Raw genomic sequence first — 26,840 nt, 5'->3', positions numbered from 1 at the left:
ATGCATTTCTTATTCCATGCTTCTCCCTCACCTCGCAGAGCTAGTTAAGGACACAGTTATTACCAAAGAGCTCCCCTGTCCCAGCCTCTTCAAGAAAATAAAGTCACTTCCCATTGGCTTGTTTTGGGGCACATTTTTCAGAAGCTTAGTTTTTTGCTATTCCATTACTCTTTCTTCAACAAGTGACTATTTCATAAAGAGCATCTGTCTCACTAAATGAGTGTGGACATCTGGCGCATAAATAATTAAATACCGAGCGCTCTGATGAACCCTAATCCAGGCAGCCAGGTGGGCATCACATGAGGTGTGCAGTCAGTGTCAGTGGGATGCCCATACACGTGGTGCATTTCTTAAAGCATTCACCAGTTCAAAAATATTAATACAGAAGTTTATTTTCTCTGAAGAACAATTCAACATGTATCTTAACTGCATTAGCAACCAAACTACAGAGAACTTCTAGCAGGGAGAGTCCCAGGCACAGGACAGTAACACCACGGCTTGTTCTGGGAACGCTGCTCAGCCCCAGGCTGAAGGCAACATCTGCAATGGGAACGCTGCGGATGTAAGAGGAGATACCATACCCCAGCGGCAAGGCACTGTCACCTATCGATGCTTATCGTCATCTCTTTGCTTCTTGGTATCTCTTTCCCTGCTCCGGTCTCTCTCCCTGTCCTTCCTGTCTCTGTCCTTCCTCTCCCTCCCTCTGCTCCTCTCCTCTTTGGAGTCCCTCTCTCTCTCACTCTCACCCCAAGTCCACGACCGCTCCCTTTCTGGCCAGCGCTTGTCTCTGCTCCTTTCATGGTCTCGGTCCCTTGTTCTCCAGTCCCTTGTTCCCTCACGAGACCAGTTTCTTTTCTCTCCTGATCCTTCTCCATAGAAATCATTTTTCATGTTTGGCAAATTGATGGGCTTTCGGAAAGGTCTGTCCCGTCCTCCGAACCGCAGCTGCCCGGATTCTTTTTTGCCTCCAAAACCACCTCCAAGCCTCCGCGGAATCCAGCCTTTGAGAGTTCTTTCCAGTTCAAAGTCTACAAAGATCTCATGCTGATCAATTACCAGCCTGTTGGCGTCTCTGTGGGCCTTCAAGAGAGCACGTTCCTCTTTGTACTCAATAAATGCGTAACCCTTGGAAAAGCCCGTGACCAGGTCTCGAACCAGACGGATCTTTCTGATGTCTCCATACCGGGAAAAGACCTCCTTTAACTTCTCTTCTGTAGTCTGAAGATTGAGCCTTGCTACGAACAGGGTGAGGTGAGGGTCTCCTGTAACTCCCTTGTTGGGTACATAGCGTGCCAACATGGCCCTCCATATGGCGCGGTCGTGGGGCTCTTCATCTGTGCCATCGATGCTCCCGGCTTTGAGGGGGTCGTACTCCTTCGCTATGGGGGCCCAGTCGTTCATTGTCTAGTGGGAAAAAAAAATGCATCACACGGACTCACAGGTATTGTAGGAAGAAGAGCGGGTAGTGCAAGAAGCACTTTCAACACTGATGTATGCTATTCTTAATTCAAAAATTCCCAAAAAACGTGACAAACTTAAATGAACCAGCAATATCGCTGTTGTGGGAGTTTACTTCCTGGGGCAGAGCCATGTCATCATAAAATGGTTTGGGTTGGAAGCGACCTGAAAGATCATCTAGTTCTATCCCCCTATCCCGGGCAGGGACACCTTCCACTAGCCCAGGTTGCCCAAAGCCCCGTCCAACCTGACCTTGAACCCTTTCAGGGAGGGGGCAGCCACAGCTTCTCTGGGCAACCTGTGCCAGGGCCTCACCACCCTCACAGGGAAGAATTTCTTCCTTATATCTAATCTAAATTTGCCCTCTTTCAGTTTAAAACCGTTACCCCTTGTCCTATCCCTACACCCCCTGATCAAGAGTCCCTCCCCCCTTTCCTGTAGCCCCTTTAAGTCCTGGGAGGCCGCTCTAAGGTCTCCCCGGAGCCTTCTCTTCTCCAGCTGAACCCCCCCAACTCTCTCAGCCTGTCCTCACAGGGGAGGTGCTCCAGCCCCCCCAGCATCTTCGTGGCCTCCTCTGGCCCCGCTCAGGCAGGTCCGTGTCCTTCTGCTGTTGGTGCCCCAGAGCTGGACACAGCACTGCGGGGGGGTCTCACCAGGGGAGCCCCGCGGCCCCGCCTCGGCCCCCGCCCGAGGGAGCCCCTGGGCTCCGTCCTTCCCGCGCAGGCCCGGCCCGTCCCCGCGCCGGCCTGAGGGGGCTCCGCGGCCGCCGGGCCCCGCCCGCCGCTTCCCTCACCTCGTCCGGCGCAGCGGCTCTTCGCGTCAGCGGAGGCCGATTCGCCAGGCCGCGGGGGGAGCGGGCTGACGCCGCTGTTGATTTTAACCCCTTTCCCCCGCTCCCCGTCCGGCGGAGCGCCGCCAGACACACCCCCCCTCCGCCCCGGCCCCGCTCCCAGGAGCCGCCCGAGCCGCTTCGCCCCGGCTCCTGGCGAATGTGGCGCTGAGGAGCAGCCGACGCCTTTACCTCCGCCCGGCCCGGTTCGGTGCCGCTGCCCCGCCCGCGGCTCAGCGAGGGCTCGGCGGGAACCACCCCCGGCCCTTCCCCGCTCTGCCCCCGCCGTCCCCTCAGCGGCGGCGCAGGCTGGGGGGGCGGGGGGCGTCTCCACAGGGGTTGGGCGGGAAGCGCCGCCGCGCCGCGAGCTCCTCCATGGAAACCGCCGGGGGGCGGGAAGGGGCCGCTCCGCCCGCGGGCCTCGCCGGCAGCACCGCCCGGCCCGGCCTTCCCCGGGGAAGGAAGTTAGCGGCGGGCCGCGCCGGGCATGCAGCAGGGCCGGGAGGAGGAGGAGCTGGAGGAGGAGGAGGAGGAGGAGGAGGAAGGGGATGGCGGCCCGGAGAAGGCTCTGGAGAAGAGCCCCTTCCAGCTGACGGCCGGGGATGTCTATGACATCTCCTCCGTGGTGGGCCAGGACCTGCTGCAGCTCAGCGCCGGCCCACAGGCACCTGCCGCCCTGGCCCGGCTGCAGTTCAGGATCGTGAGGGTGCTGGAGATACTGGAAGCGCTGGTGAGCGAGAGCAGCCTCGTGGAGGAGCAGCTGAGGATGGAGCGGGACAGCCTGCGGCGGGAGGTGGAGGAGCTGCGGGGACAGGGGTCCCGAGGAAGCGCCCAGCAGGTGGGTGCCGGGGCCACGGTGGGTGCCCGTCGCCCAGCACAGCATGGCCGGGGCGGCTCGGCCGCTGCGAGGTGGCACGTGTGCCAACACAGGTGGTGGCCACACTTGGCCACATGCAGGGTGTGAAACCCACCCTGAGGCCAGGCGGGTCGGAGGAGGCTTTTGCCACAATCGCCGGTTTCTTTTATCACAGCAGACCGAGTCTCAGAGAATTGGCTTCTCCTTTTTGTAGGCGGCCTTGAAGCCGTTCCCAGATCTTCAGGGCTGTCCCGAGTCACAGTGCTGTGGATCCTCACTCCTGGCTGGCTGTAGTGACTAACCACGCTCTGAGCTCAGCAACACGCAGCGCTAGCCGAGGACTTCAGACACAGGTGGCCAGATTTTCACAGAGCACAAATCCACCATCGTACAGCTCTTACATAGCACCGGTCCCATAAAGGCAACTTGCCATTTATCAAATGCTAAAGCTTCGTTACTCTGTGCAAGGGAAACTGATGTCTGTGACCAAAAAAAGCCATTACCACAAAGGTCTTAAATTAAGAAAGGAGAACTCCGTTCTCGCCTCTCTGCCACAGAGTTTTGGTGTGACAGATTGCTCAGCTTCTCTCATCATCAGAAAAGCAGATAAAAGCAGCTTCTTGCAAACTAGATTGCAAACTCTTTGGGACAGAGACTTTGCTTTTAGCTGTGGTCAGAACCTGTCATAGTTGGGCCTTATACTTGGCTGGGAAATGCAGACACTAAGGGAATCCAAAAAGAAGATGAAAAAGTATGATTAACTGCTTGAAAAAAATTAGCATTGTGATGAACTCGTTCTAAGAACTACTAAATATTTGTAAAACTCAGACTTTTTACTCTGAGTGCTCTGTTTTTGACAGGTTACAAGATCATGACTGCCACCATTTATTTTTCAGCTCAGCCTTGGACCAGATAAAATGGTAATAGACCTCACAGATCCCAATCGCCCCCGGTTCACATTACAGGAGCTGCGAGATGTATTGCAAGAGCGTAACCAGCTGAAAGCTCAGCTTCTTGTGGTGCAAGAGGAGCTACAGTGCTATAAGAGGTATATCATAAAGTCAGCAAAGAACTAATAACAATTAATTCTTGTCTGGGGAGCTTACCGAATCAAGAGTATCGCAGGTTTGAGCACCTGGATTGGGCTAGGCACTGTCCAGACGTGTAAGAGACATCCGTGCTCCCAAGAGGCTACAAATGAGCAAAGAAAAATGGGGGAATGATGACATCTCTATGCAACATAATTTTAAAACTAAACTTCCTTTTATTCTGCACAGTCTGTGGCCCGTTCCCATAATCATACCGCTGTAAGCCTACATACAGTTACTCCCACTCCACCTACAAGCTGGGTTCTCATGCCCATGAATTTCATTTCTGCAGTCACAGCAGTTGCACACATACTGTTCTTGTCTAAAGCCACGCTACATACCAAAGAGCACGGGGGTTTCCATCTCAGCTTTAGTCAAAATTTCCTTCCTCCTCCAGCTTGCCGTCGGGGACATGAGATTATCTACTGTTCCTTAGCTCCCACGGTGGGTATGGCATTGATCTAAAAAGCAGAATATTAAGTCCTTTCATCATCATTCAAGATAAACTGTGGGGGTTTTTTGTTTTAAGTCTGCCAACGGAGGGTTGCGTGAGGCACTTGAACTGTGCAAAACAAGTGCTTTCAGGGAAGGATTTTGTTTTTTCTAGAAGGGACCAGCCTGGGAGAATCAGTGTGAGCCAAAGGGTGGGATGCAGGAAGGGTCCTGCTCTTGGTGCTACAAATTAATTCACCTCCAAGGCTGCTCTCCCCCAACCTCCACCCCTCATCATCAGGTTGCATTATAAACTCTTTGGGGCAAGAAACTACTTAATCCAGACAGAAAATGCCTGAGCACATTAGATTTCAGTTGAGATATCTCAGCAACAACCTCTTAGATGCAGTAAGCCTGCCCTTTGCCTTGTCTAGAAGAGGCAGGTTAAGCCAAGAAGTTAAAAGTTAAATCCAAGAAGTCAGTTTACAAACTGCTTGACAGCCTTCTCAGAGCACAGTGGGGCCCCGCTGCCCCAGCTCAGCTGCCTGCCTTTGCTGTGCAGCCAGTGGAGTGGCTTCTGGCTTTGATTTCCCAGCTGTGTTACACAGCTTATTACAGCCCAAGTTAAAAATTAACAGTGTGAATGTTTTCAATTTTTGAGTGATTTAAGTCCCAGTGCTGTGCACCTAGAGCGTGTCAAGGCTGCTTTTCAGTTCAAGTAATATGTGGTTATCTCCTCGTACAGCGTTACAGCTTAAGCCAAAAACCATCTTCCCTTCCAATATTCACATAAAATCCTAGTTAAAATTGTATGGCCATTAAGAAGAGTGGTGCAAGGGAAGAGGATAAACATGAGTATATGTTCTAAAATCTCTTGTGTATATTGGAAATAAACTCTATATAGCACAAGGTAACCGACCCCTCGCAGAGAATGACTTAAAATGACTGATGAGGTGGGGATTGCATTTTTAATCATGATTTCTGAGTAGAAGTTATTGTGCAGATAGTAGAAATCTACAGCATCACCAAACAGCCCATAGTCCCATTTCTCTAAGAGGACAATCTGCCTCAGAATTATCCCATGCCTGATGTCACACCAGTTTCTAGATACTCTCCTGTATTTTTATTTCCAAGGTCCAGACAAGTGTTGCTTAGCTTCTTTCAGCCACCGCAGTCACCAGCTTTGATCCACTTGGCTCTCAGGATAACTGAGGTCAGCTCAGGACAGGATATTAGCATGCTGTGAAAACACAGTGTAGTATGCAAGCTGGTAAAATCTAACTCGATTCCAAGCAGGGGAAACATCCTTTAGTAAAATCGAAGCTTTTGCCTGTGGTAGGCGGTTACAGCCTTGTAGAGTGTAGCAGCATCGAAGGGAGATGAGAAAATCTACAGCTTGGGCAAAGCCTTTCTTTTCTCCTCTACGGGATGGAAGGAGGAACAGCCACCAGCCTTGCAGGGAAGCTGGAAATCTCCCATCTGTCCCCAGCTGTGCGGTGTGAGCCTTCGTGGCTGCGCTGAAGGTACCACACACCCACCCATGCAGAAATTCACCATTTGTGCCTGCACCCTGCTGTTATCTTCGGACTTCTGTACAAATCCAATGTCTGATTACACTTCTCTTTCATTCCTGTTATGATTTGCCATTCTTCCTCTCGGGAGAAGACAGCTCGTTAATTTTTTAGTGTTCTCATTAAAGCACAGCCTAAGTAAAACTACATTGCAGTATTTAAGGAAAAAAAGGGCAATTCGTTGCAAGAAAGAGGCCAGGCTGCCATCCGTGTCCTGTGAACAGCCCATCCTAGGCTGCCCAGTGAAGGATTTAACATATGCAGTGCCACGCTATGCACAAAACCACAAAACATAAACAAAGCCTCTTCTTTTCCCAGTGGGATCATCTCACAGAGAAGGGACCAAACTGAAGAACTGGAAAAAGAAGCCAGAGGCAGCAGCCCTGGCACCAGCAAGGACAGCGAAGAGAAGACAATCATCAAACGGCTGTAAGTTTGCATCTTTTTTGGCAGAATACAGCACGCTTCATACTTTGTGAATTCAGGGATGAATGCTGAACCTAGCCTAGCTGGCTGGGCATTGTTTTCTCCTCCTCTCCCTGTAAAATTAAAACCTGATGGAGAACTCCTATTCCTGTGGAAAAAGCACTCCACAGGAAGGCAGCCTCCATCCAGGCAAGCAGGGCTTTGCTTTTTTCCTAGGAAAAATAAGCATTTCAGAGCAAAACTATGCACTGCTTGCCTCCCCTGCTAGCACGTTAAGACTTTGCTGTGGGAACACGCCAGCTGTCCCTGGGGGCTTGTTCACATTGTGCGAAGCAGCTGTAGGCAGTATCCACAAGCTCAGGCTGCATCCCTAAAGTTCCCCGAAATAGCTGAACACAGTGACACAGCCATCCCACTGCATGCTCTTTCTTTTCCAGTTGTACATTGTTTCCTTGTTGGTTTGGTTTTTTTTAGGTTCTCTTTTAAACATGGAAAATGAGCATCCTTGGGAACCAAACCACTCCTGTTCAGACATGGCCCCGAGGAGAGTCTCTCAGGTGGTAGGAGAATCGCTGATGGAAGAAAAAGCATCTCTCCTACTGTAGAGAATAAGCAATCTCATAAAAAAATGTGTTGTATAATATTCTTTCAGAATAGATTTTACTTTGCTTTTTAGAAACTGTTTAAGACGGACACTTTTTATATTTCTTAGATTCCTGCCACATTACCCACATGTAGAAAATAAATATTTTATACAAAAGTGGGTTTATTCTCATTAAAAGAGCCTGTGATGATCTGTACTACCACTTATTTATCCTGTCCACCTATCAAAATGCTCAGCCCAACTGATTTTGCAAGATGAAGATATTTTGAAGAGCTACACACCATTCACAAGTGCCTTCAGACAGAAGCTCTGGGAAAGGAAGGACCCGTTCAGACTGCAGTCTCCGCTGCCCTTCCACAAAACGTAATTATCTTACGCTAACACAGCACTGCTTGAAAAACACCCCAGCACTGCTTTTTGTTCTGTGAGATGGGCGATACAGAGGCAGTAGGGCCCAGGAGTGGCTGCTTGGGGTCGAGATGAAAGATGGGGGAGAAGGGCACAGCTGCTGCCTTGTGCTCTGCTGACACAAAGGACTGATGTCTTTTTGGAGGTGCAGACATGCTCAGACTAGAACAGATGCACCAAACATTTCATTTCTGACAGCTAAAGGTCTCCTGTGGTAGACAGTTGTATTTTTCATAAGCTCTGTTCTTTCAATCAACTGTCACAAGCTGTGTATTAGCCTCAGTAATGAGATTTATCACTAGTGGAAGCATCTAGGGCAAATAGAGGAGTAGAAAAAGAAGCTTGAAAGATACCAATTAGGTTCCACATTTAGAAAAGTAGAATTTCTAGAGCAGAAAAGTCTGAACAGACATAAAAAGAGCAGTGACAGGTATCAAACTATGATTTTACCCTCCTCAGAAGTGAAAGCAGGCTCTGAAATCTTTTTATTCCCTCTCATACGCTAGAGGCATGAAAAAATATAGGACACTTCCCACTTCTGCTCAGATGCACAATGCGAATGTGACTTAGCAGAAGGCAGAACTGCAGTCTCCTTTCAGAGAGAATTTGTTAGCAACTCCACGTTAGCAAGGCAACATCAACAATGTCTGACCTAAGCAAGTTGGTTCAGCCAGGGCACAAAACTGCTATTTTGCCATCTTCAAAGTCTTAATAAGCCTTGGCCATGTCCCCACACTGTATTTTCTAGAGCATGGTAGCAGGGAAGGAAGTTACTGCATTTCCTTAGCAGAGGCTTTGTGTTTAGAGGAGAAAAAAAAAAAATCAACCAAAATCAATCATGCATCAGCCAGGATACACCTCTGAGCTGAAACCAGATGTTTATGTGTGCTCTGAACAACATCCTCTTCTGTGTTTTATCCAGGGATGTATTTTCCTACCTCCTTTAAAAAGGGGTGGGGGGAATTATGCCTCAAAACACACTAATCACTCTACCAAGTCTTAATGAAACAACTTCAGGTAATGAACTGCAGAAATTAAACAGAGCTGTGAAGTAACAACCTGCCACGGAGGCACAGAAGACTGTAACATAGCCCTAGGCCACTCTTTGCAGTTAGTTGAAGACAACAACCATGAAAACTGCAATTATTCTTTTCAGTTCAGCATTTAAGATGTTCTTCATTAAAAAAACAGGTGGGAGTTCACCAGTTAAAGTAGACGGGAGAGCACCTCAACCTTTTTGGGCTAGCCTTTCTGGAACCATCACAGTTGCAGGCACTCTGGTGCCAAGTGAGCTGCACAGCTTCTCTCTCAAAAGGGGAATGAAATCCTTGGCTATGGCTACAACAGAGGAGGCCACAGTCCTGTTAGAGCAACCCGCCACCTCTGGCAAAGCCACACGAGCCTGAGGACAGCAGTTCAGCTCCCAGCCCAAGGGCATCCTTCCCTGCTAAGTGCTTTACACCTTGGTTAGAAGATGAAACCTTCCTATAAGGCACAGAGAGAAAAATCCAAATGGCATGTTTCTGTGAAAAGTATTTTGAGAGATATACATATAGATAGATATGTGTATATATATCAGTTCCTAGAAAAGTAAAGGATACATACTCAGTGCAACATCAGCTTTATTACCATCTTCTGATGCAGTGCTACTTGATTACCAGTTAAGCATTTCAGAGAAAACAATTTTCTTTTTATGTAAAATAAGGAAGATATTTTCCCCCTTTCTGGTTTACAAAAGTGATGTGGAAGAACAGAGGTTTTAAGCTATTTGACCTGATAGAGAACAAGCAAATGTTTAAATAAAATACAAAAAGAAGCACTTTATTCCAACTTTGTCTTAAGGAAGTACTCTAGTAAAACAGGATACTGTACACTGCTGTAGTCTCTATTACTGAGACCAGAGAAAAATCAGTGTCAACTTAAATAAGTCAGCCAAAGAAGCTTACCTGTAACTCAGTACATGTAAGGTAACAGGTCTCCAGTTAATTCTTCAGAAATGGTGAAAATACACAGGCTGACTCCGATGAGCTTGCCTTGTGTTAAGTAGTAAATAATATAAAGCATTTAATGGCTAATGATTTTCACAGCTTTCTTTCAAAATGCTCACGATCTGCAATGGAGACAGGTACTATAGCAGCCACTTCATCAATAATAAATATATTCTTTATTTTACAGAGACATTGTCTTCAAGTTTTTAATTTAAAAAATACATCACTAAGCCACCTCTCTTGCTGCTGGAGCATACAACCAGGATGGTGTTGCTATTTGACCTATCATATAGGCAAGCACTTAAGATTGTCCTAGAGGGCACTAGCTGGAACAGCAGCAGCCTTCAAGACATGAGGAACAGAAGACATTAAGAGAGCCACAGATCCCTTGCTGACATCTTCCAGCAGCAAGCGTGGCTGATGGCTCACAGCCATTTGCATCTACACACGTGCCAAGCCTGCCTTGGCAAAAATTCCAACTGGTAAGAATTCATCTTTAACATAAAGGACCTGCATTGTATTGCCCGCCTATATCACAGATTTGGTTCTCCAACAGTAACGTTACAAACATCCGTAAGATGCTAAGCACTCAACTCCCATCGAAGACAGTGGGACCAGACCACGCTGGACAGACCTACAGGACCAGGCAATAAGGAATCTACTTTCTTCATTGCATGAACTCCATCATTACAGTTGGAAGCTGCATATGAAGATGACTCCTATTTTTGGAACTGCTATGCTCTACTTCAAGCATTCACAGTAAATAAATAGCTTCTGATGTGGCTAATTAGCATAGGAAGATAATAAAAAAATTTTGGAGAGTGCTTTTTCTTTTACTTCTTTAAAATCCTCTGGGAGACACCTCCAAGAATCAACCATCAACTACAAAAAGGTACCATCTTAAATTTTAGAAAATAAGTAATGTCAAACATTGATTCTCACTGTGAAGGTCTATCTTCACATTTCTAATCGGTTTCAACCCAGTCTATCAAAAATCCATCCTCATTTGGCTTGGAGTCATTTCTCTGAAGAAAGCAGCCAATTTGACCATCCATTTCCCTCAGCACCAGTGCATTTAAAGTTCATTGCCAACACGAGATCGGCACTGGAAGAACTGGATCCCTACCACAAATTATTTGAGAAAAATAGTAGCATCCACCTCAGAAAAGCCTGTCAGCACTGGGTCGTAAAAAGCCGTCTGACAAGCAGTCAAGCCATTGGATGTACGAGTCAAGAGTACAGAAGTACATCTGCTATCATAAAGCTAATGCCAAGTTCATCACCCCACAAAGTGGAGCATGAGATTTCATTGCAAAAGCAGAAGCACAACCCAAGTGATTAAGTTTCTGTGCGAGTCTTTGACTGCATGCTCAAGTGGCACTGGTCACTATGCAGAAGTAGTCAAATTTTAGGGAGGGTTTTCTTTCATGATACAGAAGTTTTGGCAATCTAAGATCAATTATTCAAGCCTGCCTGGAAAACTGTAATAAGTATTTAAATAATGCAAAGCAAAAAGGTAGTTTTTAAGGAGCTCAGAACACCATAAGCAGTCCACTAAGAAAGCCGAGGGAAGTGAGGGCAAGAAAAAAAACCAAAATCCACTGACTCCTTGGAGAGCACTCAGTCCCCCCCCCCAAAAAAAAAAAATCACCCCAAACAAAGAAGATGAATTAGTGTTTCAGCCATGGATGAGCTTCAATGGAAGCTTTGCTTCTGTCTCCATAGTCGTATAACAGTTCTTCACCTGCTTTAATGTCTCTGGAAGCTATCAATATGAGATGAGGCACACCATCAATGTCATGAAGCTTTGTTTGACAATTGCCACATTTGCTGTGATTAATCAGTCTTCCCAAACGATTAGTTTCTTTTGTAGCATCAACACTGAAAAGAACAAGAACAGAATGCAGGATTGCTGCATATCACGCAGTCACATTTGTGGACAAAAAACAAAGCGCAAAATCAGATAAAGAACGAGGAATCCACACAAGGCTTGAAAAATGAAGGAAAACCAGAACATTACAGAATATTCATATGATTAAACAGACAGCACATAACATGGCAATGTAGGTAAACTAAAACAATTCTGGGAGATTTTTAAATTAGCATAGAACCCAGAAAACAGAAAACTTTGCACTATGTTTTTGAGCTGCCTGTTTCCAAGCAGCTCTCAACTGTTCACAAGGAATAGCAGAATCCAGATGTAGAACACCACCAGAAAGGCTGGATACCTTAAAAACCCTCCCTTCAGGAAAGCTGTGTCCAAGCTAAGCAGTATCCACTGAGTAAGCCAGCAGGCTGAGAATGCCTAACTACTACATGCCCAGCTTCCAGAAACCTGGAAGCTAAAGCTCTATATCCCTCATTGCGAAAAAGAATTGTTATGGCAACTATCATTATGGCATCTAGACTGCAAGTCACTTAGAATATAGGGTGCTTCAAGGTAATTAATATACAGGTTAAGTGACCCACACGCCAGTATCCAGTAGTACCAGCCAGGGAGGAAAGAACGTAGTCTGAGTAGTTGCTTTGAGAGAACTGGAGTTTTTGGCAAATGCAACAGCAAATAAAGCAATAAAGTGCACACATGGGGTGGGTGTCAGGTACTAGAGAAAGGAGGAAACCAAAGACAGTTGAAGGAAATGTTTCTCTTCCAGGGAGTTTGTCCATATCGCTTTTCAAAGAAAAGCCTTGTAACTCAGGAAAAGTAGTTAATTTTACAAGATAATAGGTCTAGGCAGAAATCCATGGCAGAGCTAGAAGTCTCACCCAAGCAGATACAACAATCCATATAGCTTGTGCTGTACTTCAGAGAATAGGGCTTTGAGTCCCCTACCATTCTTTTAGCCCAGAGGTACAGGAGGCTCTTCGACCATGAAACAGTGCTCCAGAAAGATTTCCTAATTCCTGGTTCCCATTAAAAAAAATTTTGTATGAAACCAAGAAAAGACTTCACAGCATTCAAAGCTTCTATCACTCAATTATCACACTTAAGGGAAGAGAAGCTTACCAGTACGTTTTGCTGAGGTACTGAAAATAGTACATATAGCAGCCTGTGGATGGATCTTGAGCATACACAGCTTCTCGCTTTTTAGCATCAGTGATCTCTATGAGATCCCCATGATATTCAACTACAAATTCTCCTCGATTAAAATGTTTAGTAGCGATTACTCCTCTCCCTTTGCCATCGATGTAATCAATCTGTTGAGTTGAAAAGAAAATCAGCTGGGAGATTAGAAAGTATTTACATGACTGCAAATATGCTGTTTACTAGGAAATGAGTGATTTGTCATCAAAAAATGCTACAGCAGGATATTTGTGTGTATTGCAAACAAAGCTGTAGAAGCACAATGCAGAGCACTGTGGAAGAAATAAGAGGATGAGTTTGGGACACACCCTGAGTTACCAGGTATTCTGATAGTCTTCTAATCAAAGAACTAAGACTTACTATAAATAAACCACACACAGAGAAGAGTTATCCGTTTTTTTCTTTTAAACCACCTATTAGCTGAGGCATTAACCTTTTCCATTTCAGGTGCACCATCACCATTAGCATGCACAGGTCAAAAAGTTAAAGGAACAGAAAGATCAACCACAGAAATTACATTTATCAGCCACCAGTATACTTTACTATTCCTGCCTCCCCCTGTAAATTAGACAACTCCAAGACAGTTCTCCTATCACTGTTGCAGATGTGACAGCGTTAACTGCAGGCTGCTGCTTTTCAAGAATCACAGCTCTTCCGCACTTCCAGGAGCCATTTCTGCTTTAAACTCTGAAAAGGGTGATCAAAGTAACCCAAGTGGTAAGCACTTGGTCCCAATAACCAGCATTTGCTAGCAGTGGGAGGAAACCAGCACAACCCATTATCCTAAGCACCATAATGAAGACCCACAGCTGTAAACAGGCTCAGAGAATTTGTTACCCTACAGACAGTATATACAGGTGTCACCTTTCAAACCTATGACAGTTAAGATGCTATATCTAACCCCATTTCTGGGAGCTAACCCAAGAAATGAGATACTAAAGGGAGCTAGTACATTTTCAGTAAAGACTATAAAGCCCCCTCAATGTTTATGACTGAGGCTGCACATACATATTCTTCAGAGCCAAATATTGCCCATCAAAAAGAAAGACACTGTGTTACAGTTTTGCTGCACTTTCATCTTACTGTCAAGGAACTGCAGCAGTTCTGAGACCAAGTTCTGCTATCTTCTGCTTAAACAGATTAACAGCAAGATACCGTATAACATGGCTACTCAGGTTTGCATTGCAGTTACCTTCATTCCTTCTTCTTTCCCACTTGTAATTAGCTCATCTATTTTCCTCCTCTCCTCTGTCTGCAGGAGAAACAAGAACAAAACCACAGTATTGTTGATAGCTTTTGTAGCTTATTCTGTAGCTGAAAGGAAATTATTAGCCAGTGACACTCATTTTTACAAACAATCCCAAATTTCTAGCAAAACTGAATGGTAAAGAGACAGATTTCAGCCCATCAAAATATATAAGGAGCTCAATTCTGTCCTAGAAGAACAGGATCAGCATTTCCAAATTTTAAGCATGTTTGTAACAATACTTCCAGTGCACAATGCTATTTGTATTTGGCCAGTGGAAACCATTTAAAGAAAGTTACACACTTCCTCAAACGTTCAATTAACCAGCAACGTTAGAAGTAATGTTATTTTAACAAGAAGCGCTACCTCCAATTCAGATTTGCTCTTCCTGGAACTTCTTCTAACTGGGTAATAATCTGTCACTTTTCGATTTGGTGTTCTTCCTTGTGTTCTAAGGAGTAAGAATAATAGAGAACACACGTATTTCAGACTATTTGTGAAGTTACATGTCTAGGAAAGAGGTATCCGTAAGAAATTTTTATTTTCAGCTTGATATGTTGAAGGGTGATCAATATGAATCAGTGCTTCTTATTAGCACTTGTCACTTCAAGCCAAAAGCTACATCCCCTTTTCTTCCCCACGCTATTTCCATTACTCTAGTACTAATTCTTCAACAGTAAGAACGAGATGCCATTGGAAACCAACTGAAGGTCACATTACAAGTCTGAAGCCCTCTGTGTGCCCTGCCGGAAGGCACTCTAAAATTTAGGTCATGAAAACTGCTCAGCAAGGAACTCATTAATGATAGGGTCACATTACTCCAATATCATGAGAAAGAGTATCAGCTCAGCCAGGAAGCCTCCAACTGTAATTAATCTAATATTCTGTTTCTGACAAGATACATTCCCATTTGTCCACAGAAAGGTAGGTCTTAAGGGATCATTAATTTCTTTTTCTGTAGGTCATCAGCAAGTATTTCACTTGAGATAAAATACACTAGCCTTGCTTTCAAGGAAACAAAAGTCCTCTCCAAGGCAGATAAATACTTTGGGTGCTATTTCATATTTCCAAACATATTATTCTTAAGAAAACAAAGCCACCTCCTTTAATATTTGTTCCCTCCAACACCACCATTTGCTTACAAAAAGGCAACAACACAAGAGTAATGTTAATTAGAGGTCTGGCTGTAGTTCCTGAAGGAAAAATGCAGATCAAAGGCTCCTGGTACAAAAGGACACACAGAGGCAAGGCTTTTACAATTCCAGAAGTCACTTACTTTCTCCTTGGTCCACGTTTTGCTTTAACCATCTTCTTCTGAGCTGGCTTTGCATTGACCTCATCAGCACAGTCTGAAGGCAGGGGCGTCTTTTGAGTTTCTACAGTTTCTTGGTTTTGATCAGAGGAGGGCACCAAAGTATTGCACCCACCTTCTTTATCTTTCTGGTCTTCTGGTTTCATAGCACCTTCAATTATATTGCCACCATTCTTTTTTTCTGGTGACAGGAAAATAAAGTAAGGCTCTGAACTTAGGATCAACTATAGCAGAGTGCTTTAAATGAATTCCAATGGTTTCTAGTCCAAGTTTCTAGGTCTGTCAAACAGGAGAAAGAGGAAGGGAATGATACAGTCTCTTTCTGCTAGAACCCAGACAGGCTGTTACTCAACTCTTGACTAGTCATTGATACAGTACACATAGTACAGAGGGAGGGGTGAGCAGAGAAAGGGAAAGGGTAAAACAGAGCCCAAGCACTTTGTCATGTTAGGTTTGCAACTCGGCGCTTTCCAAACCTGAACATGCAGCACCTTCAGTGCAGTGTTTGAGACAACTGCACAGTTTGCATCTGGCCTACTAAATTATCAAGTCGCCATAAGCTAATCAACATCCTGCACTGAGGAGGGACAGGAAGCCCCTCTGGATCCCTCACTGCTGTTATCAGGTGCTGCTACCAAGCAGCTAACACCACTCAGACAAAATCCACACCAGCTAAAGGGCTGGGACTTACAAAAAGGCTACACACCCCCACACCCAAGATTTTCTTGGTTGCACGCACCCTACCTTGATACGACCACATCCTCCTCCTCAGTCAACTGATTTAGAGGTGGGTAAGCATGGCTTAAAGTTGAATAAAGTTTTTTATTTAAAGTAAATCACCAGGTTTAACAGTCCCATCTGCTGAGACAGATGCTTCAATCTCACTGGAGAAATGAAGCACAGCTGCAAGGCCACAGCAGTGAGACAAGCTAAAGCCTTCACTTTCTTGTCAAAACTGGGGAGCTAAATTAGGAGCTAAAGCCCAAAGTTTCCAGAAAACCTGACGCTCCCTGCATTGAGTGGGACTTATAAGTGTTTGCATCAGAACGTTTTGACAAATTACCAAGGTTATTAAATGCACCTTTAAACACAAGCCAGTGGGGGTTTTTTTCCTCTCCATAAACCCATGAAGCATTCCCATTTCTAGACACTACAATGAAGCATCTATGAAGCCTGGCACCCAGCATCCACAATGTGTGCTGCTCCTTCTTACTGCCTTTATTTCATCCAGAAAATTTAAGAATTGTTTCTTAGTATTTTCAGTACTTCTACCTCCTAACTGATTTGACTTTGAATTGCCTTTATATAAATTTGTATAAAGTAGGCAAATTATAGAATTATTTGGTAATTATTAGTAATAATTGTAGGTAGTAAAACAGACACACACCCCTGCCCCCAAATTAGATAAACTGCGAAACACTGACCTGAAGAATCAGTAGTGGTAGAATTGCAGTGAGATTAGGGCATATTGACAACACAAGTATTAGATTTCTATATCCAGAGAGACAATACAAACATAGTCAAACAAAAAACAGAGGAAAAATTGCCTGTAAACTTGTGACTTAAGTTTTGAAAAGGATAAGGACACCCTCATCTTTGTAGAGTTCCAGTTTGCCAATAGAGCTGTAGGATTGGGAAAGCAACTGGGCCAGAAGAGCTGCCTGGCCTTCCTGACTGTGTGTTAAAGTTTCCGACCTGGGGGTGGGGGGAGCACATTTAATGAGGCAAGCATTCCAAAGATCAATCTTACCGTCTCCTTTCCTGTAGGTTTCGTTTAGTGTTTTGCCCTGACATTTCACCTCGTGATACATGACAGAGTTTTCCTCTTGAAGTGGGGGGCGAGCACCAGGAGTTTTGCTAGGATTCAGGTAGCTGTAGATTTTGGATTGACCAATAAACACATTCTCCTAAAACAGACCCACACAAAAATCAGTATGTCACAGAGATGCCAGGAACCTCAACTTAGTATCCACAACACGCTGCAAAGACCAGGGCTGAGAGCTGACTGTGCTAACGCAAATGACGCCGCTTTAATGCATCATCCTTGCTGCTGTTGCTATTTCTAAGTGAAAACATAACAGTGGTAAGCACTCTGATATATTTACTAATGCAAACTCTCAGTCCAAGAGGACTTTCATATGAAATGTGGCAGGATGGGGTAGTCATAACTGACTCCGGTTTCCACTTTGTGCTTCACAGTATGAACTCTGGTGCTAAAAAAAAACCCCAACCCTGAGCTCCTCAGGAGGAAGGCAGCCTCAAAGAGCGCAAGCCAAAAAAATACAAATAACACAGCAAAAATTGCCCAAGCCTAGAACATACCTCTCATAGCCAGAGAGGTAAGAGCTCACCCAAAGACTCTCATGAGGTGTCAAATGTTACAGCAGTTAATTATACGCTCTACTGAGCAACGCAGACGACAGGAATCCGTTTTGCAGTCTACCTTGAGTGACACCTCTCAGTGAAGTCTGGGAGCTAAACAACGTTATCTTTTTATCTGTTATATTTCATAAAATAAAGTGTAAAAGTTGTTCATTGCAAAAGAAACATTAAGGAGTCCACGCAAAGCACTTGCGTCCAGCCAGGAAAATGGTAAAATCCTCTGGCATGGTCAAACACCACAGAGACCAGGGTTTGTACACTGGCTCAGGCTCCAAAAATACCAACGGCGAGCCGTATCAAATTTAGCAAAGTTTAGTCGAGTCATGTCACCTTTGCTTTTACAGTCTCCTGCCACCTCATCAAATTTGACTACGCAGTGTATGTAGGACACACAGATTTCAACCGTGAAATTCCAGCGTCTGGACAAGCAGATGCAACTTGGCCAGAATGAGTTTTTCTTGGCTATAGTTTGACTCAACTGAAAGCAATTTTCAGACGCTGCAAGCCAGTTAAAACAACAAAAACATGCATCCATTTTTTAGAAAAGCACACAAAGGTTGCCATCAGTTAAAAAAATAGCTCAAATATAGCTGACTAAACAAATACTCCGGTATACATAGTCACACAAACACTAAAAAAGTAAACAAAGCACACGATAGAATACATAGGATGATTTTAATAATTAACATAATCATGAGTAACAAATATAAGGTGTACAAAATTCACATACAAAATAAGACCAGTTGAAGGCTCAAATCTTAGTCCACAAATAAAACTTTACTGAAGATGAAGAATACAGTGGAACAGCCTGAGAAAAAGCAAGTCAGTTACACTCCCTGAACCCCAATATTTCTGAAAGGCCTATGAAAGACAAGATGTGGTTATTTTAAAAGAATGGGGGTTTTAAGGATGAAGTACTATGAAAACACCCCATTTTAACAATCTCAAGCTGCAAACCCTGCCGCTGCCAAGTTCTCAAGATTTAGCGAAGAGTTTAAACGTGGGTATTTCCGGAGAAAGCCCGAAGCGGTGAACTGCAGCAGTCCACCTGCCAGCAGAGCCTTCTGGCTTCGAATGCACCATTAACAGGAAATGAACAACTATTTTTCTAATAGCTTCCTCCCCTCGTTCCCAGCTCCCTGCCTGCTGCGCTCTTGGCGCTACAGAGACGCGGCTGCCACGTCTTTGTCTGTGCCAGGCTTGAGACCCTCGAGAGCAGAGATTTTCTCAGCACAGCAGAGCACTTGAAGGGCTGCTGAGGAGCTCTGGGATTTGATGCCATGGCCACAATTATTTCCATGGGGGGTTAAACGCAAAGTGACGATCAACCTCCGGCCAACTGCTGTAGAACCACAGGAAGATGGCACGGAGGGATTGCCGAGCCTGGGGCCTGGCTGCTCGCTGACAGCCCCGGCAGCGCCCCGCGCTTGCACGGCAGCTGCGGCAGGGCACGGGGAAACGCGGAAAGAGTCCGATTCCACTTAAAGTTAACCGATTTCCGAACGATCCGAGGAACCCCAGAAGGCAGGCGCCGGGGGCCACGCAGCTCCCCAGGCAGCCCGCCCGCCAGCTTGCTCGCCCCGCGGGGGGAAGCGGAAGGCGCAGCAGACCCCAGGAGCAGCCCGCCCCGCTCCGCTCCGCCCGCCCAGGCCCGGGCAGTGCTTACCCCGCCGGCCCGGGGTCGGCCAGGGCCCTTCCTCTCGGCGCTCTCGGGGCTCGCCTTCTCCGCGCCGCCCGCCCTGGCCTTGGGCATGTTCTTCCCTAGGAGCAAAGGGAGAAGATGGGCGCCTGAGCCATGTCCGGCGCGGCCGCCCGCGGTCATCGCCCGGCCGCCGCGGCCTGCGCCATGTTTAAAGGGCTGGATGCGGCAGGGCGAGCCGCGGCGGCCCAGCCCCTTCCCGGCGAGCTGCGCACACCGCGCGGGGGAGGAGTCCCGCCGGCCCCGGCGCCCCGCGCCTCCCGGGAGGAGCCTCCGTGCCGCGGAGATGCCCCGCGCCGCCCGGCCCCCGCCCTGCGCGACAGCCTGCCACCGCGCCGCGCCCCGGCTCCGCTGCTTCCCCCCCCCCGCCGCGCCCGCGCACCTTTCGCCATAGCGGCGGCGCGGCCCGGCGCCCAGGGGCCCCCCGCGGCCGGGCTGCCCCGACGGTCCCCGAGGAGCTTCCCCCGCCGAAAACCAACCGCTCCGCAGGGAGACGCCGCGCTCCCCTCCGCAACCCCATTGGCTTAACCGCGTGCCGATAACCGCTTCCGCGGCCCTGATTGGCGCCCGGCTCCGAGCCCCGCCCTCTCCCTGTCACACGGGAGGTGGCCGCAGTTCCCGGGATCAGGGTTTAAATGTGCGTCCCCCCTGAGCGCTGATTGGCCCGTGCGAAGGGCAACGGGCGCTCTGATTGGCGGCCCGGGAAGGAACGCCCTTCCGCGGCAGGGCCCCGCCACGTGGGTAGGACGCCCCGCCGGGAGCGGGTCCCCGGCGGCCCCTCCGGTGACACGTCCCCCCGACTCCTCCGGTCTGGCGGAGCATCGGCACCTCCCAGCGCGGCCCCGCCTCCCTCCCGCACCTCTTAGCGGAGCGCACGGGTCTCTCCTCCAGCCTCCCCGGCCACGGGCGCGCACAGCCCCCGTCACTGCGCGGCGGGGACCGGGGGGACCCCTGATCCTAGAACCCCGCTCTGCGAGATGATTAGCCTGGTTTATGCAATGTCTGGCTTAAATCTCCCTGGTTGAAATTGAAGCCTATTAATTCCATCCTCAAAGCTCGCCTGGAGAAAAGATAATGCTCAAATACCACGCTTGAGCATCAAAACCCTTCTCGCGTAATCCCCTATTCCGTAACGAGGGCAGGTAAAAGATGGCAAAACCACAAAGCTGGCCCCAGAAAAGCCCAAACAGCATCGATGCCCTGGGCAGGAGCTCAGGTCTAGTACATACACTCCAAAATCAGGAAAGTACGATTGTGGCACGAGGGCAGAGGGATCAAGGGGTGCTGCGTGTCTCTTTGGAGTGGATGTCGTAATGAAAATTAGGAAATTGCCACACAGCACCTCTTTGGTGCTCCACGTTAAGTAGAACAATTATATTGAGCAACATCTTATGACTAGTTTTTCCTCTTATCTATTAGCCCTTTTAAGACTTATCTAACAACAGCTACCTGCGTGCGCTCAGGGCGGGGGGCCGGGGTAAGCGAGGGGACGCTGCCCACCAGAGCCTTATCTGCAGCCGCAGGCCGCTGCTTGTCTCTCGGGCATTCCTACAGCGACAGAGTCAGCCAGTTCAGGATGGTGACACAGCTGAAAACTTATCTCTTTCCTTAAGAACAACAGGGAAAAAAAAAAAAAAAACCAAAACCAAACACTGTCAACTTCAGCAAGAAATACCCAGAAGGGATGGTCTCATCCTCAGGAAGCGGGCAGGGCATGAATGCAGCGTGGCTGCAGCGGAGGTGCCAGAAGGCAGCACGGTGTTTCAGTCCGCCCTCTCCTCATTTTGTGACAGCTCTCCGCATAACCAGGCATTTTGAGAAAAGGCAAAAGAAACCCAGCTCTGCGTCATCTTCCCTAACAAGGCGTACATAGGTGTTTCACAGAAAGGCAACCAAAATGCACCGTTTCCCTGTAAACTCCGTCGGACACAAGGCTGCAGCCAGCTGACATCAGCTGGGCACCCTGTAATGAACTTCTCCGTCCAGGCACACCAAGCTCCCCAGAAGAGCACCGAAGTCCTTGGCAGACACCGGTCTGATTTTTCCACCCCAATTCACACTGTTCTTTCCCACAGCTAGGATGCGCCTGGAAAAAATTCTTCATAAATTACTAATGATGATTTCCTTCTTGCAGTAATTGAGCAACGTTGTCCCTAATGTCTTGGGAAAGCTCTGGAAACACCTTTACTGTGGTTTTGCTCGGCTTTTGGAGGTTGGATATTTTTAATATTAATTTTATATATGTATATTAAACAAAGCAACCGAGTTTGCCTTGAAACTGCGCGGGCTGCCACTAGAGGGCAAAGCAAGCTCAGTAATCATCTTCCCTCGGGCAACAAAGAGAACGGCGTCATCTCTCAGTGACCCCTGCTCCGCGCGGTGAGATCGTACTATGAATTAACAAAATAGGCTTGGCTTTACCCCCTTAGCTCGCTTCAGGGGGTTATGAGCAAAAAAGCCAGTACCGAGGGGAAGTTAAAAGGTTACCACACATAAGGCCCAAAAGAGGACGCGTCTGTCTGCAACCGCCCGTCACCGTGACTCAGGGTACCCGGCACAAGGGAAAGCGCCGGTCGGCTCCTAAACTCCAGAGGGAGCAGCAGGACTCGCACTAGCACCGGCTTTAAAACCCAGTGACCTAAATATTATCTCCCGTAGTACTGTGTAAGGGCAGCTGCTGAGAGCACTACGTTTTAACGCGAAAATGTGACATTGTTTGGGGGGGGAAGGGATGAAAAGATAATGAGCAAGGCGTTGGATTTGCTCAGAAAGGAAAGAAAAAGCTTCAGAGTAAATACTTTCACTCTAAATCAACACTTCGCACAGTTTAAAAAAATCTTACTTTTTAGGACTGGTTACCTTTGAATTCGAAAGTTCTATATCTTTCAAATACACCAACAAGATGCCTGTTAAATATTTCCACCTGAGAGCAAGTTCTTGCTGTACTTCTCAAACAGCGCCTGTCATAGTTGCAATTAAATAAATATCACAACATTTACACAAATTACTTATTTACAAGATGAAATCCTGACAATTTGTGTTTCAGCCACTGTACCTCTCCATTAGAAAGCAAGTAAAAACGATGCCCTAAGGGTAACTGTTGAGTGTTGTATTAAGCAACATTGTTTTATAAAGTCATACAGCCCAATGCCAGGAGGTGCTAACTACATTTCAAAGATTATAAAACAGAATTACATTCAGAACAGGATCTGCCAATGATAAAAAAGACCATCTCTGACCAAAAAGTGCATTGAGAGCCTTAAGTTACATGCAAAACCCTATGGAAACAGCGTCCTGCAGATAATTCTGCACGCGCTATTTTCACGCCGGTAGGAAGCACCATTGCCACCAGTGGGATTACTCACCTCTCCCAGTCGAGGATGATCTTAAATTCTGCTTGCAGGCCTGATGGATTTTTTTCAACTCAAAATATCAAAACCCATCACTTTCTTGTCATGATTGTAGGGAGCTGCTTAGATGCATTTAACGTTAGATACACCGCACGCAAACCGTACTTCATTGTGCCTTTATCTGAAGTGCATAGAGGGCAGTAATCAAGACGTTAGCTGACGTTTAAACTGTTCTTCTCATCCCTGGCCAGACTTCTGTTGTCTTTTTCTCCATTTAGAGTCTGAAGCATCACTGATTAATCTGAATTACTGAAGTCAGTTTAATTAACATTGCTTTGTCTTTAAATAGCTTAGCCTAAATCTGCCTAATCCTTTGTTGGTTGTTTTAATCCTTGTTAAGTTTGTCTAACAATAAAATAAGCAAACTCGTATAAAATTGAACGAGCAGTACTGAACATTTTAAGCAGATCTCATGACTGCCCACACTTAATTTTATGTCTGCTTCAATTTTATGTTAAAGTTCTTAAGAAGTTTCGTATTCTTACACAGCCGGGAAAACGTTTTAATGGAAGACTGTCCCTTTTAGCAAAAATGTCAGTCTGAGGACTTTAAGCGCTAAAAAGATCTCTTCAAATGTAGACCTAAAGTAGTCACCAGGTTTTCAAGTATAGTCGGCTCTTTGCAGCAGAAAATGTCACGTTCACAACTTGTAAAATATTAGGGAGAACTCATGTACCAGCACATCCCCACGGGTGTGGCATTCCCAGGCCGGTCAGCGGGGACGGCCCTCTGCACTGCACCGCTCTGTCACCCCTCATTCTCCCAGGGGAGTCCAGAAAGCTCCTGGGAGGGAAACACCCCAGAGTCGTGGGACCCTCAGAGAAGCGGGAGCTGCAGGCATCCCCGAGACGGGGCGGCACTGGCCCCGCCGGACTCCTCGGAGCCCACACAGTCGTCTCAGCGCGTTTTCACAGGGACGCGCCCAGCCCCGGCTCCACAGAACACCAGTGCCAACCGCAGCGGGACTGAACCGAGGGGCCGCCCGAAGGGAGACGCGTTCAGCAGCTGGAGCACGGGCGGGGGGAGGCGGAGGCAGCGCCGCTTCTCCTCAGGCCAGCGGCCCCGGGAGGCCCGCGCGCCGCGCCCCGCGCCCAGCCGCCGCCAACGCCGCGCGCCGCCTCAGGCGGAAGCGCACTGCGCGTGCGCACGGGACAGCCGCCCCCTCCGCGCGGGCACGGCGCGCGCCTGCGCTCTGCGGCCCATCGCGTCACCCCTCGGGCCGCCACTGTTCCCCTCCCCCCCCCCGCGATGCCTCGAGAAGAGCCGGATCTCGCGAGAGCGCCGCCCATCGCGTCCTCGCGGCAGCCGCCATCTTGGAGGAGCCAGGATCACGTGACCGCTTGCAGCCGTTCGCCTCCGCCTTCCCCTCCCCCACCCACCGGGAACCGGGCCCATCTCGCCCGTCTCGACTCCGGCCGCCGCCCCGGGGCTGGGCCCGCCCGCAGGGACGTCGCTTTTTGAGGACTATGTGGATACGCCGCGGGGTTTTTTTGGGGGGGCGGAGGGTGAGCTTGCGGCCTTCCCCTGCTGCTGGAGCAGGGAGAAGAGAGGAGCCGGCATGTCACGTGACAGGGGGGGCGCGGACAGCGCGTGCCAAAGCCCGGCGGCGGCCGCGGTTGGCGGGAGGGGGGGGGACGGGCGCGAGATAGCGGCGGCGGCGGTAGCCGGCCACGTGACGAGGGAGGCCGAGGTGGAGCGGGGCTGGGGTCACGTGGCGCGGAGCGCGCGCCAGCGGCGGGCGGTGGCTGCCGTCACGTGGGGAAGGTGCGCCGCGTCGGGCGGGGGGAGGGGCGGCCGGCGGTCACGTGGCGCGGCGCGGCGGGCGGCCTCAGCCCCCCTCCCCTCCCCCTCCCCTGTGAGAGGGGAGGGAGGGCAAAGATGGCGGCGGTGAGTTAGAAAGCGGCGGGCGGCGGGGCCAGCGGCGGAGACTTCCAGGACCGGCCGCGGGAGGACCGAGAGCGAGAGAGAGTGAGTCCCGCTCCGCCCTTTCGCCTGGCGGAGGGCCTGCTCGGCCGCCTCGGGGCGTTCCTTGCGCGGCGGCAGCCGCCGCGGCGCCCCCGGGAGTCCGTTCCCTTCAGCCCCCCGCCGCCGCGCACCGGGTGGCGGGGTCCGCGGCGGGCAGCGGGGGGGTGTGGGGGGTTTGTCCGGGAGGGAGGCCGCGGTGCCGGCAGCGAGCTCTGCGTCTCCCTCAGCCCGTCAAGCCTGGGGCGGGCCGCGCGGCCGCCCCCGCCGGGGGTCCCCGGTGGGCAAGGGGCGGCGCGGCGGGCGGGGGAGGGCGCCGCTGTCTCGGTGGAGCCGCCGCTTCTGCGGGAGTCGGACAAACTTTGTGCCGGAGGGCGTGTGGGGGCGGAGGGGCCGCCTGGGCGGGCGGCGGAGCCCCCTGGCTCCGGGGGAGCGCGGCGGGGCTGGCGGGGCGGGGGTGGGGGGCGGCGGTGCGGTTGGCCTCCATCTCCCCCCCCCTCCCCACCCCTCCTTCCTCCCTGCTCGGGCAAAATGGCATCGGGACCGCGGCGTCTCCGCGCCGTTCGCCTTTGTGCGCTCTTTCCGCGGCTGGGTTAATTGTTTAAGGTTTGAAATGGAGCCGCTCTGGTGAAACGAGGCGGCGGGGGGGGGAAGAGTGTTGTGTTGATTTATGGTGCTTGAGTGGCTCTAAAGGCTGCCGTGAGGTGCAACCTTTCGCCCTTCTCCGGGATCCTAATGCTATTAAAGGGATCTTTAAAGAGATGAAGGGCTGAAAACAAAAAGTCGTGCATGGGACACAATTACGCAGCCAATTCTAGCCCAACCCGGAAGTTTATGTCGGGAACACGTGTTGGTGGGGAAGGTGGCGAGGCTGGGAGCCGGGGACCCTCCCGCCGCCTCCGGCGGGGTGGCTGGCCCGGCCGAGCCCCCCGGGGCTCCCGCAGCTCCCGGGGAGCGAGCGGTGGGGCCGAACGCCGCAGCGACAGACCCGGCCGCAAAGTCCGGTGACTCTTTAACGAGTGCACCTCAAACAGAGGTTGCTAGGGTGAGTAATTGTTTAACATAAAAATGCCCTTACGGAGGAAGAGGCCTTGTGGGTTTTTCTTCTATTTTTTCGGTTCTTTCATTATTATTTTTAGCTGGCCAGGTTCCACGCTGTGTTTGAGGGTATAAATTAGAACTCTTGTATTTTTTTCCAGGTACTCATAGCCTGGTTTTAGATGTGTGATACCTGTTAAAGATGAGGCCAGTTGTTTAAACGCTTAAAAAAAAGGTTGAATCGATGTATTAGATAACTGTAGATTGTGTCGTTTGTTCACGCTAATAATTCCTTTTTTTTACCTTGCTCTGGAGTTAAGAATTAACTCAGTGATAGGCTGTTTGGCTTTAAGAATACATAGGTTGTGTCTGGATTAAAATGATTTAAATGCATACATGAATGTTTTGCAAGTTTTTTTCCCCTCTAGTTGAAAAAATATAATTGATGTAAAGCAAAGAATTTACTACAGCAAAAGTTGTGTAACAGCATGACATTTGGATTGGTTTTCTATATCTTCCTTACCGGCATGATGTTATATTTGAATGTAATCTTAGACTTTAAAAATAAAATGTGGATGGTTTGTCTTGTTGTCCAGACAAGTTCTTTGGTGTTAAAACTGGCTGATAGCTACTCTAAAAGCTATTGAAGTAGGTAGCAGATACGGTTAATGCATTTCTTGTGCCTTGAGATACACCTGGAACTGATTCCCAGGCCAAAACCAAAGAAAGGTTCTAGTGCTCAGATACTGCTCTTACCTCTTCTGGGTTTTTACTTCTTGAAAACTTTCACTACTGGCTAAATTATCACCTCCAACCGTTTGGTCTGAAAGCTGATTTCCTGCCAAATCATTGCATTGTTTAGTCTCTTTAACATTTTAGAAAGTTCTGAATTTTGCATTTGCAGACTGTGTATCCTGACTACTCTAAATTTCATAAAACAGTCATAAGAGCTTTGAGGCAGAGGTGAATCCCACAGTAGCCTGAACTGTACTTCATGGTACAAGCTTTGACTTTAAAGAGGTAACCGGTGTTTGAAAAACTGGTAT

The 26,840-nt window shown here is 48.5% G+C and overlaps 4 protein-coding genes across 13 annotated transcripts in view; 2 read left to right on the top strand and 2 right to left on the bottom strand.

Moving 5' to 3' along the window:
- Positions 1-374: 374 nt before the first annotated feature.
- SNRNP35 (small nuclear ribonucleoprotein U11/U12 subunit 35) lies at positions 375-5,025 on the bottom strand. 5 transcript variants are annotated; one of them, XM_074844524.1, is made up of 3 exons: positions 4,573-5,025; positions 4,250-4,334; positions 375-1,404 (listed from the first exon to the last, which is right to left on the bottom strand). In XM_074844524.1, exon 3 carries the CDS (start codon positions 1,399-1,401, stop codon positions 604-606), a length of 798 nt encoding a protein of 265 aa, XP_074700625.1. In that variant the 5' UTR covers positions 1,402-1,404; positions 4,250-4,334; positions 4,573-5,025; the 3' UTR covers positions 375-603. The 5 variants fall into 5 exon arrangements, with proteins under 5 accessions (XP_074700625.1, XP_074700623.1, XP_074700626.1 ...); XM_074844522.1 differs by lacking the exons at positions 4,250-4,334; positions 4,573-5,025 and adding an exon at positions 2,480-2,606; XM_074844525.1 differs by lacking the exons at positions 4,250-4,334; positions 4,573-5,025 and adding an exon at positions 2,252-2,375.
- Positions 2,775-7,460, top strand: RILPL2 (Rab interacting lysosomal protein like 2). Its single transcript, XM_074844527.1, has 4 exons — positions 2,775-3,125; positions 4,040-4,191; positions 6,553-6,663; positions 7,135-7,460. Exons 1-4 carry the CDS (start codon positions 2,775-2,777, stop codon positions 7,157-7,159), a joined length of 639 nt encoding a protein of 212 aa, XP_074700628.1. The 3' UTR covers positions 7,160-7,460.
- Positions 5,090-19,791, bottom strand: KMT5A (lysine methyltransferase 5A). 4 transcript variants are annotated; one of them, XM_074844520.1, is made up of 8 exons: positions 19,352-19,572; positions 17,054-17,210; positions 15,268-15,484; positions 14,358-14,442; positions 13,938-13,997; positions 12,668-12,858; positions 11,405-11,541; positions 5,090-5,903 (listed from the first exon to the last, which is right to left on the bottom strand). In XM_074844520.1, the coding sequence occupies exons 1-8, from the start codon at positions 19,505-19,507 to the stop codon at positions 5,896-5,898; spliced, it is 1,011 nt and encodes a 336-aa protein (XP_074700621.1). In that variant the 5' UTR covers positions 19,508-19,572; the 3' UTR covers positions 5,090-5,895. The 4 variants fall into 4 exon arrangements, with proteins under 4 accessions (XP_074700621.1, XP_074700622.1, XP_074700619.1 ...); XM_074844521.1 differs by lacking the exon at positions 5,090-5,903 and adding an exon at positions 19,767-19,791 and having other exon boundaries at positions 9,278-11,541; positions 19,352-19,446; XM_074844518.1 differs by lacking the exon at positions 5,090-5,903 and adding an exon at positions 9,278-9,782.
- A 4,777-nt stretch (positions 19,792-24,568) lies between these two features.
- The window catches only part of SBNO1 (strawberry notch homolog 1), a 35,703-nt gene continuing 33,431 nt past the window's right edge, over positions 24,569-26,840 (top strand). Inside the window, exon 1 of one of the 3 annotated variants that reach the window (XM_074844529.1) lies at positions 24,569-24,762. The gene's annotated coding sequence lies outside the window, so the exon portion shown is untranslated. Of the gene's footprint in view, positions 24,767-25,431; positions 25,802-26,840 lie in introns of those variants that run through there. The other 2 variants (XM_074844530.1, XM_074844531.1) reach the window with 2 other exon arrangements.

This window comes from Strix aluco, chromosome 18, assembly GCF_031877795.1.
Source record: "Strix aluco isolate bStrAlu1 chromosome 18, bStrAlu1.hap1, whole genome shotgun sequence".
Taxonomy (NCBI): domain Eukaryota; kingdom Metazoa; phylum Chordata; class Aves; order Strigiformes; family Strigidae; genus Strix; species Strix aluco.
This window is presented reverse-complemented; position numbering and strand designations above follow the sequence as displayed.

What these genes read in the sequence shown, in the direction of transcription:
- SNRNP35 (XM_074844524.1), bottom strand. Translation starts at nt 1,401, where the DNA reads ATGAACGACTGGGCCCCCATAGCGAAGGAGTACGACCCCCTCAAAGCC.
- RILPL2 (XM_074844527.1), top strand. Translation starts at nt 2,775, where the DNA reads ATGCAGCAGGGCCGGGAGGAGGAGGAGCTGGAGGAGGAGGAGGAGGAG. An exon ending in CCCGAGGAAGCGCCCAGCAG is followed by an intron (nt 3,126 to 4,039) that starts GTGGGTGCCGGG and finishes TTTATTTTTCAG; the next exon opens with CTCAGCCTTGGACCAGATAA. An exon ending in AAGACAATCATCAAACGGCT is followed by an intron (nt 6,664 to 7,134) that starts GTAAGTTTGCAT and finishes GGTTTTTTTTAG; the next exon opens with GTTCTCTTTTAAACATGGAA.
- KMT5A (XM_074844517.1), bottom strand. Translation starts at nt 19,507, where the DNA reads ATGACCGCGGGCGGCCGCGCCGGACATGGCTCAGGCGCCCATCTTCTC. An exon ending in AACCTACAGGAAAGGAGACG is followed by an intron (nt 15,485 to 17,053) that starts GTAAGATTGATC and finishes TCCTGTCACCAG; the next exon opens with AAAAAAAGAATGGTGGCAAT. An exon ending in AAACGTGGACCAAGGAGAAA is followed by an intron (nt 14,443 to 15,267) that starts GTAAGTGACTTC and finishes CTTACTCCTTAG; the next exon opens with AACACAAGGAAGAACACCAA.